The sequence below is a fragment of the Epinephelus lanceolatus genome, chromosome 4 (assembly GCF_041903045.1).
Source record: "Epinephelus lanceolatus isolate andai-2023 chromosome 4, ASM4190304v1, whole genome shotgun sequence".
In the NCBI taxonomy this organism is placed as follows: Eukaryota; Metazoa; Chordata; class Actinopteri; order Perciformes; family Serranidae; genus Epinephelus; species Epinephelus lanceolatus.
In genome coordinates, this window is record NC_135737.1 from 4836302 (window position 1) to 4849512 (window position 13211).

Genomic DNA, 13211 nt, shown 5'->3' on the forward strand with positions numbered 1-13211 from the left:
TTGGTGGTAATGACTCATTAGGCAAAATAAGCCACACCTGCAGGGAGAGCTGGAGAGGCCATTGAGCTGAACGGGCACACCATGAGGGAGATGCCGAAGGCAAGACATTCTGAAGACAAAAGAGACTAAGAAAGCATTTGACACCACAAATTATCCATGTGAATACACATTTACTCTGAACAACCACAAAGAAGAGCAAGCTGGAATCCTCCGGTCCAAGTGAGCTGGTCACGAGGAGCAAGTGCAGTGGCCTGGCAGTGAATCAACCACACACACCCCCGAGATAGGGAAGGTTGCACTCATCCAGGGAAGTCCAGGCACATGTCCCACGTCTAATGCAACACATCCTGAGAGGCAGTAAATTACAGGCTTGCTAGCCTTGGTTGATGACGTTTTACGAGCCAGGTTTAGCATAGCACCATAACAACAGTGCCAGCCGCTACTGGCTCCAAAAAACCAAGATGGCGATGGCCGAAATGCCGAACTCCAGGCTTCAAAACATGAGTCCACATACCATTGGGTAAAGTAATGGTAGCTATGTCCATTATTTTTACAGTCTTTGCCCGTGACTCTGTTGTTGTAGTCCAGCACTCTCAGCCTGAAGAGGCCATTTTAAGAACTGCAGTTTTTGGGACTTAATGTTGCCCAATTTTTCAGCTGTGGAGGTAGCTGCTTGGTCATGGGTAATGTATATAGCATATTCTGCGTGGATATTCGTATTAGGCCTTTTTCTGACTGGAGCATTTTCCAATTAAGATGTGGGATATGCTGGAATTATTCAGGCTTAAGGAGCATACTTTGTATACAGTGAATTTGAAATATGCTTCTCAATATGGATTTTAACCACAGTTTGAGACACATGTTTATGGTCAGCTCTGTGTGTTGTCATGGTTACGTTGTACACAAACCAGCAAACATGGGGGACTCGAGTCGAATGACTTGACCCAAGTCCCACTTGAGATGGAAATCTGAGGGCTTCAGACTTGCTCGACTAACACTGATAAAAGACTTAGCTTGACTTTGACTTGGTATTTATGATTTGAGACTGGACATAGACTTGAGACAGATGACTTGATAAGACATGACATTGTTCAGTTAAATATTTGCAATTTCTAGATGCTGAAAAGTTAAGTTTTGTTTTTGAAATATGGTTGGTTGGTTTCCAGTGCAATGTGCTTGAGCCTGGCAACCTATTAGGATGTGGCAGCTATCATGTAGGGGGGCTAGTCCAGATACAATAAAATTTGAATGAAGTATTTTGAAGTACAACCCCAATTCCAAAAAAGTTGGGATGCTGTATGAAATGTAAATAAAAACAGAATGCAATAATGTGCTATTCAAATGAATACAGTCCAAAGCGAGATATTTAATGTTCAAGTGTTTTTATGTTATTGAGTGTTCTAACAACACTCAATAAGTGTATAGGACCTCAGGACACTAATTGTTAAAGTTTTGAGAGTGAAATTCTTTCCCATTCTTGCCTGATATACGACTTCAGTTGCCTAACAGTCCATGGTTTCCATTACTGCATTTTGTGCATTATAATATGCAACATGTTCAATGGGAGACAAGTCTGGACTGCAGGCAGGCCAGTGCCTAAACTCTTTTTCTTTGAAGCTACACTGTTGAAACATGAGCAGAATGTGTCACATTGTCTTCCTAGAATAAGCAGGGATGTCCCTGAAAAAGATGTTGTCTGGATGTTGCTCCAAAATTTGTATGTACCTTTCAGCATTCCTAGTGCCTTCACAGATGTGAAGTTACCCATGATGCCATGGGCACAAACACACCCCCATACCATCACAGATGCTGGCTTTTGAACTTTGAGCTGATAACTGTCTGGATGGTCCTGGATGATCCTCTTGTGTCACAACGTCATGAACGTCCATGATTTCCAAAAACAATTTGAAATATGGACTCATCAGACCACAGCACACTTTTCCTCTTTGTGCCGGTCCTTCTCAGATGAGCTCAGGCCCACAGATGTCTGCAGCGCTTCTGGATGTTGCTGATATATGGATTTGACTCTGCACAGTCTCAACTTACATTGGTATATGAAGCAACAAACTGTGTTCACTGACAATGGTTTTACAAAGTGTTCCCAAGTCCATGTCATACTATCCTTCATACAATCAAGTCAGTTTTTAATACAGTGCCCTCTGAGGGGTCAAAGGTCACAGCCATTCAGTGTTGGTTTTCAGTCTTGTCCCTTAAATGCAGAGAATTCTCCGGATTCTCTGAATCAGTTGATGATATTATAGATTGTTGATGGTGAAATCCCTAAATTCTTTGCAAACGTGCGTTGAGAATAGTTGTTCTCAAACTGTTGGACTGTTTGCCCACACAGTTTTTTAAAACGTGACCATCCTTGCTTGTGAACAGTCTTTTTAAGATGCCCCTTTTATACCTATTAATGATACTGTCATTTGTTACCAGTTAACCTGTTTACCTGTGGAATGTTCCAACAGGGTTTTTTTAAAGCATCCAACAACTTCCCCAGTCTTTTGTTGCTACTGTCCCAACTTTTTTGTAACATGTTGCAGGCATTAAATTCTGAATAAGTGTATATGTTACAAAAAACAATTAAGTTTATCAGTTTGAACATCAAATATCTTGTCTTTGGGCTGTACTCATTTGAATATAAGTCAAAATGGATTTACAAATCATTGCATTCTGTTTTTTTTTTTCTCCTCCGAGAACCGTCACCTTATTGTGGTGGAGGAGTTTGAGTGCCCTAATGACCCTAGGAGCTATGCTGTCGGGGGCATTTTGCCCCTGGTAGGGTTTCCCATGGCAGATTGGTTCTAGGCGAAGGGTCAGATGAAGAACGGTTCAAAAGACCCTTCATGATGGACAAAAGCAAGGACACGTGTACCCAGCCCGGAGGGTTACCGGGGCCCCGCCCTGGAGCCAGGCCTGGGGTTGAGGCCCGTGGGCAAGCGCCTGGTGGCTGGGCCTCCGCCCATGGGGTCTGGCCGGGCCCAGCCCGAACCGGCTACACAGGCTCGTCCCCCTGCGGGCCCACCACCTGCAGAGGGATCCAGAAGGGATTGGTGCTATGTGGATTGGGCAGCAGACCAAGGCAGGGGCATTGGCGGTCCAATCCTCGGCTACAGAAGTTGGCTCTTGGGACATGGAATGTCACCTCTCTGGTGGGGAAGGAGCCGTAGCTTTTGGAAGAGGTTGAGCCCTACCGGCTAGATATAGTCGGCCTCACCTCGACACATGGTTCTGGCTCTGGAACCCAAGTCCTTGAGAGGGGTTGGATTCTCTCCTTTGCTGGAGTTGCTCCGGGTGAGAGGCGGAGGGCCGGGGTGGGCTTTCTGATAGCCCCCAGACTCTCTGCCTGTACGTTGGGGTTCACCCCGGTAGACGAAAGGGTTGCTTCCCTGCACGTTCGGGTCGGGGAACAGGTCCTGACTGTTGTCTGCGCTTATGAACTGAACAACAGCTCAGAATACCCGCCCTTTTTGGAGTCCCTGGGACAGGTGCTGGACAGTGCCCCGACCGGGGACTCCATTGTTCTGCTGGGGGACTTCAACGCTCACGTGGGCAATGACAGAAGACCTGGAGGGGCATGATTGGGAGGAACGGCCTGCCCGATCTGAACCAGAGTGGTGTTCAGTTATTGGACTTCTGTGCAGGTCACAGTTTGGCCATAACTAACACCATGTTCAAACATAAGGATGTCCATCGGTGCACGTGGCACCAGGGCAGCCTAGGTTACAGGTCAATGATTGACTTTGTAGTCATATCATTTGACCTGCGGCCATGTGTTCTGGACTCTCGGATGAAGAGAGGAGCAGAGCTGTCAACTGATCACCACCTGGTGGTGAGCTGGATCAGATAGCAGGGGAGGACGCCTTGCAGACCTGGCGGGCCCAAACGAACAGTGAGGGTCTGCTGTGAACGCCTGGCGGAAGAACCTGTCCAGATGATCTTCAACTCCCCTCCTCCTCTCTCGCCAGGAGAGCTTCGACCGCGTCCCGAGGGCAGAGGGGGGCATTGAGTCCGAATGGGCCTTGTTCCGCTCTGCCATTGTCGAGACGGCAGTTGCGAGCTGTGGCCGCAAGGCAAAAACTCGGGCATGGGAGGAGTTCAGTGAGGCCATGGACGAAGACTATCGATTGGCTCCAAAGAGGTTCTGGCAAACCGTCCAGCGCCTTGGGGGGGAAGGCAGCAACTTGCTCACACTGTTTACAGTGGGGGCGGGGAGCTGCTGATGTCAACTGGGGACATTGTCGGGCAGCGGAAGGAATACTATGAGGAGTGCCTCAATCCCACCAACACGTATTCCAGTGAGGAAACAGAACCGGAGGTCTTGGGGGCGGGTCGTCCAATTTCTGGGGCAGAAGTCGCTGAGGTAGCGAAGCAACTCCGAGACGGCGGAGCCCCGGGGGTGGATGAGATTCGCCCTGGATATCTCAAGGCTCTGGATGTTGTAGGCCTGTCCTGGCTGACACCCCTCTGCAACATTGCATGGACATCGGGGGCAGTGCCTCTGGAGTGGCAGACCGGGGTGGTGGTCCCTATTTTCAAGAAAGGGGACCAGAGAGTGTGTTCCAGCTACAGGGGGATCACACTCCTCAGCCTACCCGGTAAGGTCTACTCCAGGGTGCTGGAGAAGAGGGTCCGGTCGATAGTTGAACCTCAGATTGAGGAGGAGCAATGTGGTTTTCATCCCGGACACGGAACCGTGGACCAGCTCTTTACCCTCGCCAGGGTGCTGAAGGGGGCATGGGAGTTTGCCCAACCAGTCCACATGTATTTTGTGGATTTTGAGAAGGCTTACGACCGTGTCCCCAGGGGCATCCTGTGGGGAGTGCTCTGGGAGTATGGGGTTGGTGGCCCCTTGCTAAGGGCCATCCAGTCCCTGTACCGAAGATGCGTGAGTCTGTTTGCGTGGCTGGCAGTAAGTCGGACCTATTCCCGGTGAGGGTTGGACTCCGCCAGGGCTGCCCTTTGTCACCGGTCCTGTTCATAACTTTCATGAACAGAATTTCTAGGCGCAGCCGAGTGGTGGAGGGTGTCAGGTTCGGTGACGGGAGGATCTCGTCCCTGCTTTTTACGGATGATGTGGTCCTCCTAGCTCCATCGAACAGTGACCTCCAGCTCTTGCTGGGACGGTTTGCAGCTGAGTGTGAAGCGGCTGGGATGAGAATCAGCACCTCTAAGTCTGAGGCCATGGTCCTCAGCCGGAAAAGGGTGGATTGCCCACTCCAGGTCGGGGGGGAGGTCCTTCCTCAGGTGGAGGAGTTTAAGTATCTCGGGATCTTGTTCACGAGTGAGGGTAGGATGGAGCGGGAGATTGACAGGCGGATTGGGGCGGCGTCAGCAGTGATGCAGGCACTTAACCGGTCGGGTCTGGTGAAAAGGGAGCTTAGCCAAAAAGCGAAGCTCTTGATTTACCGGTCGATCTACGTTCCAACCCTCACCTATGGTCATGAGCTCTGGGTAGTGACCGAAAGAACGAGATCGCGAGTACAAGCAGCCCAAATGAGTTTCCTCCGCAGGGTGGCTGGGCTCAGCCTTAGGGATAGGGTGAGGAGCTCGGACATCTGGGAGAGACTCGGAGTAGAGCTGCTGGTCCTCCACATCGAGAGGAGCCCGTTGAGGTGGTATGGGCATCTGGTAAGGATGCCTTCCGGATGCCTCCCTTGGGAGGTGTTTTGGGCATGTCCAACCGGGAGGAGACCTCGGGGCCGCCCCAGGACATGCTGGAGGGATTACATCACCAAGCTGGCCTGGGAACACCTCAGGGTTCCCACGGAAGAGCTGACGGAAGTGGCTGGGGAGAGGACTGTCTGGGCTTCTTTGCTGAGGCTGCTGCCCCTGCGACCCGGACCCAGATAAGCAGAGGATGACGAGTACAAGTACGAGTACGAGTGCAATCTGATTTTATTTACATTTTACACAATGTCCCAACTTTTTGGGGGGTTATATTATGTTGTCAAGGACAGTATTAAGTAGAGTCGCACAGTCTGGCCCCATATGCATTTCCCCAATTTTGATAATGACATTTCGGGCCCCCAGACCCTCCTCAAGATCAACAAGATTGAGTGTGTGACACTTGTTTTCTATAATCAGGTCTGCTGCCAGTGCATTACATTTGTATTTAGTAGTAGTAGTTATTAGTAGTAATTCACTAGTAAGAAGAGAACAGTGGTATGCAATGTCTACATCTCAAAAATAACTGGCATGACCACTATAACATGCAATGTTACTCATTCCATGCCAAGAGCCCTGGGCTGAACCCGCTTCTCAGAAGGCTCCAAACCCAAACACTGACTCTCCCAGTTGTTTCATCAGTTTGCTCACTTTGTGTTTATTGAAGCGGTGCACTGAAGTCTATTATAAACTGTCCTGCCAGTCATCGATGCTGCTCTTGGGTCTTAGACTCACCTGTTACACTTTTCTGGTCTTCCCAACCACTTAAACAGCTTTACACTTCAGGCAACCCTCTCCATCAGCCACCTGGTCATCAGATAAACATTCACATGCACTCACAGCCATTTGGGGTTCAGTATCATGCCAAAGCACACTTCAAACTGAAGACTGCAGGGGCCAGGATTCGAACCACCAACTCTCAAATTCAAATACTTAATGAGCCACAACCTCCCCCAGTTGGCCTCTCTTTGATTCAAGCCTGGTTCAAACAAAGGTCTGGTTCTCTCTCAAACATTTTCCTGTCCAATAAATCCTTCTTGGAGTGTGACCTTGTTCTCTGACCACAGTGGTCATGAACATGTACCTCTGGAGCCTTATATGACTGGGCTCCACACACACACACACACACACACACACACACACATCCACAGCTCATCACACACTTTTCTGTGTGCCGCTCACTGAGCGCTGAGCCACTTGGCTCTGTGTTCCTCCTGGGTGAGGAGGGAACAAGTGATGCTGATTCATTTGGCTGCTGCTGCTGCTGCTGCTGTTTTTGTGCTGGCACTCATCAGCACACATCTGGTGTACAAGGTGCCAGATACACTACTTTCTGCTCTTTGACTTGTTGAGCTGTTGACATTTTCATTTCGACACCGATTATTTCTAGTTGACTCCACTGGCTTGAAAACACAGATGCTGTTTTTGTTGTTGTTTCTTTGAAGACGTGGCATTTTGCTTTTATTGCATGATTGTAAAGATAGGTTGGATATGCAGTACATGTGTCAATAGTCCATGAGCAGATCTGAACACAGAAATCGTTGTGTTTCTCTCATTTATATGATGCTTAGATGAGCCTACCACTTTGTATGAGACTGAAATGTCTCTACAGCTATTAGATGGATTGCTATAAAAACATTCATGGTACCTAGAGGATGAACGGCAGTGACAGATGTTCAAGATGACAGATGATCAAAAAGACCAACACTCCTTAAGTTATTTGAACTATGTACATAATTTAGTTGCTGAGATATGCTCATTTTTATGAACAGAATGCACAGGTGTGTTGACAGATTCATTATTCATTCCTCTGGTGCCACAGTACAATTTTGGGTGGTTTGCACCACACATAACACAGACCTGCCAACCTTGAAGAAAGGTTATGAGTTATGTGTCGGGTCGGATAACAAATCAAAAGTTTCGCTTGGGTTCAGCCCACTTGACAGGCTGCTGTGTTGTGCTATGGCCTATTCAAGGACTGGAATATGTTATTTATGTGACAACGCCTGAACGCAACACAGGCTCCGCTCCATTAGTGCCGTGCTGCTGGTTTGGGCCGGGCTCGGTTATGACTGTCTCGGACTTGGGTCGGGTTTGGTCAGGAAAATGCAGCACTCTAGTGTGCTTACCTGTGTGTGTGTGTGCGCACGTGTCTATGTGTGTGTGTGTGTGTGTGTGCGCGCGCATATGTGTCCATGTAGAGACAGAAATGACATACCGTCACGTAAATAAGATAAATAACACAAGGCTATTTAGTTTGTTTAATAAAAGGACAAGGTATAGACCTGTTCAATAGGCCTGGATATGAAGCGTCCGTAGCGCCAAATAATATAACAGTAGTTTCTAAAGAGCTAAGATGAAGAAAAAAAAAAAAAAATCAGCAGCGGTGGTCATATTCCAGCAAGTTGCATATAGGAGAAACACTGACTTCAAACAGCCAACGCTTTTATTGTCAGAACAGTTAGACAACAGTGTTGCAGTGGATTTAGAATCATCTCATTTCACCCATGGCTTCATTCTATGTCTTAATGGAGAGGCGCCAGCTATCAGCCTGATACCGTTTACCAGACTGAACACACGGTAACTCCGATCTAAGCTTACAGTGAGGAGCTAATAGGAGCTAACTGCTAACAGACAGAAGCTAACTGCTGAGAGACTGTAGCTAACGGTTTACAGACAGAAGCTAACTGCTAAGAGATAGAAGCTAACTCTATTATGCAGCACTCTGATTGGTCGAAATCTTTTTGTCTTATTTTTATTCTTTCATCAAATCGTACCAGCGTACTTTGATGTCAAAATGCGTGCCTGGTACGCAAAATGCGTACAGGTTGGCAGGACTGATAACATGCCGCATATCATTATAAGCGTACAACATGATGACACAGAAGACAGAAGCTTTAGCTTTCTGTTGCAAACACAATGAATTCTCTTGCTATTGTGGTTTTTATTTAGATATATGTGCACGAATATGGAAACAATGATTGCTTGCAGCTATTGCGTGGAAATTCCTGGGGGAAATTCTGGGGAAATACCGTTTGGATGGCACATAAGGTAATGTAATGTAATGTAAGGTCATGATTTGATGATGAGGAAGACAGAAGCTTTCTGCTGCAAAAGAAGAAATGCTCTGGCTATTGTGGTTCTTATTTTAGACCGGTTTTAACGGGATCATGCAAACAATAATTTCCCACAGTCATACACGGAATGTCTGTTTTTAAAGGGCTAAACTATATAGGTGAACATGGTAAACATAACCTCAGTATGTTAACATGGCATAGTCAGCATGTTAGCATTAAGCACAAAACAACACTATGCCTGAGTACAGCCTCACAGAGCTTTTAGCACGGCTGGAGACTGTTAGTCTGGCTTATATAACTGTACAGCTCTGATGCAGCGTCTTCATAATTGTTCTAAATAAATTCTCACAGCTGGAAGGCTGCTGGGTTCAGCTGTTACTAGGCTACAGCTTCTACTAATAGGAACCTTAAATTCAGTGCTGACAAAGATAAGGTTTACGTGTCTACCTCCTCAAAATGTGTATAAACAGCAGTAATGTGTTGTGAAAAGTGGTATAATCAACCCTAACACTCACATGGCTTGTCATAGATTATCCTTTCCATAAATTTTCTATCATTCGGTTTGAGATGATTTGTGTTGTATTGTGACGTACCTGAGAATCCTGCTCCAAACACAATGTTGCTGTAGGTGGGGTGGCAGTCCAGCACGAAATGACGATCAGGCGTTAGCTGTAAACAGAACACAAAAAGCAAGCAAAGTTCCACATAAAACTGAAAGGGTCCAGATTATAAGAAACTTGATGCTTCTCAAAGTCAAAGACGGATCCTTAAATGGCTGAATTTCAAGGGAGCTACGTCATCGAATCCTGCCAAAGGCCTGTTCCACTGTCAAGGATCCTTCAAATTCTACTGAGGACTGAGTCCTACCTTTAGAAAATTTCCAAGGATGAATGTGTGTATCCTCAGCGGGCATGAAGTACCCACAATTTTTCATGTACGATTTGCTGAAATAGCCAGCCTTTGTCAATGTGTGTTCACTGAATGCTAGGAAGGAGTCTTGCCTAGCCTCTGCAGGGTCCAACGTGGAAAGATCTGTCCTACCAAGGAAGCAACCTTTACTATTTGATTCACTCTGATCAGGCTGTTCTCACAAACTGTTCATATATTTTCCTATGAAAAGTAATGCATCCAAATTCATACATAAGCCATGATTTCTGAAAGGCTGTGATCATGTGACCAATGAATTGACAGGAGTGAACAAGGAAGCAGTCCTGATCAGTCTTGTAAAGAGGCAGGTTGGGCTTGAGGATATGTCACAATGGGACTTTCCCCGGGAGTCGCATGTGTTGGAACTATGTGAATTTTTAGTCATTTTAAGCTTCATCCCCACCATGTTTCTTTTCCTAAACCTAACCTCAGTAACTTTACTTACCTAAACCTACCCTCTGTAACTTAACGGTAATTGTGTAACTGTACATTACGGACATAACATAACTCGTGGGGTGCTAATTCATAGGATATCATACGCACTATTGTGCATGCGTTTTTTTACAGGGTATCATATGAACCGTTCTATGGAAATACGCTGCTCTGATCAAGCTGTCAGTTTTTAAACCATGGATGCAAACCTGTTGGTTTGAAAAGTATGAACTGCTGAGGTCTGGAACCACAGAGCTGAGTTGGGATCTCACAGATTCTGACTGTTGTCAGATGAAAGTGAAGCGCTTTGTGCACATTCAGTCAAGAGTGCTGTAGCCTTCTTTCTCCTGCCTCCTCATTCCACAATATAGTGACATGAATGTTGAACTGAGCCACTGCAGATTATCCGGAGAACCATTTGACAAGGACAAACATACTCCATCTCCATTCCTATTTAAGTCTTTGTGGAAAATGTGTTTAACTGGATGAAAGGGTCCATCGTAGAATACATAATGACATCTGACATAAGTCAACATTCTACCACTGCTGCAGAGACACATGTAATTTAACTCTCTGTCCTCCTTTAAGAATCACTGGTAATAGAACAAAACACTGGCTGTTAAGTGAGAAACGAGCGTGACTGTCAGGATTTTCAGGGGCATTGGACAAGGTCATAGAAATTATGTTTTCCTACAGCTTCACTATGTGATCGTGGTACAAGCAGCTTGCTGTGTTGCTGGAGGGCAGAGCAGCTGCACAACCCCCCACCCCTGCAACACACACACACACACACACACACACACAGAATCTAACACCTAAGAATGACACTGGAGAGTGCCATTCAGCAGTAAATTAAATACAGGCCACATTACACACAGTATATTAACAGTTTAACTGCCCAATAATAAACTGAACACTCTGCAATTGATGATACAGACCTGTTACTGGCTGCTTTAAGAACAACACATACAGTGTATAGAAAACAGGATTAAAGGTCTCTGGATGTCAAAATGATGTCAGAAAGATGTTGGGTTGTGTTGATATAAGACGTTTGTAATTAAAGGATTTTTTTGCGGGGGGGAGTTTTTCCCTATTTGCTGTAAAGACAAAGCAATATTGTATGCTGTTAAGCTCTCTGAGGCACACTGTGATTTGTGATACTGGGCTTTATAAAAAAATTGAATCAAATTGAATTGAATTGTAAGATGTCATCTGTCTTTAGTACTTGTAGTGCAACACTACAAGATAACTCTGTCCCTCTATTCCGGGATCGTACCCTTTATACAGAACAGCGAGGCAGCATAACAGTGCAATATTACTGCCCTGAACAGGCAGTGTAAAAGGGGCTTTTGTCATTGGAAAGCGGAGGGGATGGTAGATGGTGTGACACTTGGGTGAGACGCCTGTCATGTTGCAGACTACTGTTTAAGACCAATAAACAACAAAATCAGGTGTTTTTTAAAGAGGCATCACTGCATTTCCAGCAGCTTTTTAGCCACAAAAACTGGCTATTTTAAGACAAAATGTGATCTTTTGTTTGTTTTTGTGCCTAAATATAACCACAGCATTGTTGTAATGCATTCAGTGTATCTGCTACCTATTCTGCTATTTGCAGAAACACAAAATGCCAAAAAAAAATCTGCAGATCAGGTTGCATAAGAGCAGCGACTTAAATTAAAAGGCTCTCTGGAGGTTTGGAAAAAACATCAGAGTTTTGGTGGTTCTTTTTAAAGTAGTGTACCAAAAACCGTTATCCACTGATATCATTCTTATCAGTCACCAACAGCCAGAAGCTTATTTTGTATTTCATAGTGGTCTTCATACTTACATACCTAAGCTGTTAAAATAGTTAGTTAATGTTACTGAAATTAAAGATGTATTACGATAAAAAATATCATGATTAATATTTTTCAACAATATAAAGAGTAACTTGAAACCAGTCTGAAATTTAAAAAAATCATTAATTTCTGTATCTAACTAAAGAAATGCTAATGGTTACAATGGGATGTCTTAAACAAGATAGAACAGCCCATTCTCATTCCGAAGACCTCAGATACCACCATTTTGTCAGTGATTTTAGTGTCAGGCACCAATGCAGATGCAGGATACTCAGTTCATAATATGTAGACGTGAGAGTACACTGACAAAGCAGCAATATATACCGACTTTGGTTGAGAACGTGTTGGATAGAAGCATTTGAAATTTCATCATTAGCTCATGCCTTAAACAAATATATCATTAAATAAATGTTGCCAGTTTGTTGATTTTTTTGCTGTATTTCCTGATGAGCCACAGATGTAATCACATTCCTCTACCTTTAACACTTTGACGGGAGGATGACATTTATGAGCACTGTAATTTTGTAAGTGTTAGTACTGACCGTATACAAGCAGCTCTCCACCACAGCAGGTTCAGGGACCAGGCCAGGAAAACAGCGGGCAATGTAGCGCTGCAGGATGTCAATATCAGACCTGTCAGTTTGCTTGTCTCTCTGGTCTGGGTCGGTCTCACTGCCCATATGGTAGCATATCTGCACACAGAATGACATCATTATTTCGGTCTTGTTCACTATAAGCTTGGAAGCCCTGCAAACTTCAAATGAAAAGCAGCAGCAGTAGTTTGTTCATATTATATTATACGATCCAACTCAGAAGTACTGGTATTTGATTTTTTATAATTTCATGTTTTTGCATGCTTATATTTACTTCTAGCAAAATTTCATAACTCATTTTTTGTCTTTGTGTCATTTCTGCCTTGATGTACTGCCACCACCATCATCATTTGCATGACAATAACTCCCAACAGACACGGACTGGAACTCCTTAAGCACATGTCCAATGCAAACCCACTCCTGTTTAAAGGAGCAGGTGCACCATGAGCTCTTTACTCTGTTTACCCTTAAGCAGCCCCCATGCGGGATTATCATGTCATGTTGCAGGGAAGCAAAGCAAGAGATTCTTCAACAGCTGTAAGTAATTCCATGAATCCATAACCTTTCTTGTATTGACAATTTTACAGCTGATGTGCAATGAGTTGCACTCTCAGTAAGAACAACATTAACGTTAATGTTTCTGTGCTGTTTAAGGTGTGCTTATATCAGTCATATTA

At 45.1% G+C, this 13211-nt stretch overlaps 1 protein-coding gene across 2 annotated transcripts in view; it reads right to left on the reverse strand.

The window, feature by feature from the left end:
* pipox (pipecolic acid oxidase) overlaps positions 1-13211 on the reverse strand; it is a 75147-nt gene that overhangs the window by 15427 nt on the left and 46509 nt on the right. For both annotated transcript variants that reach the window (XM_033631771.2, XM_033631770.2), the window contains 2 exons: positions 12484-12633; positions 9338-9413 (listed from right to left, as the gene is read on the reverse strand). In XM_033631771.2, coding sequence (XP_033487662.1) covers positions 9338-9413; positions 12484-12633 — 226 coding nt within the window. The remainder of the gene's footprint in view (positions 1-9337; positions 9414-12483; positions 12634-13211) is intronic.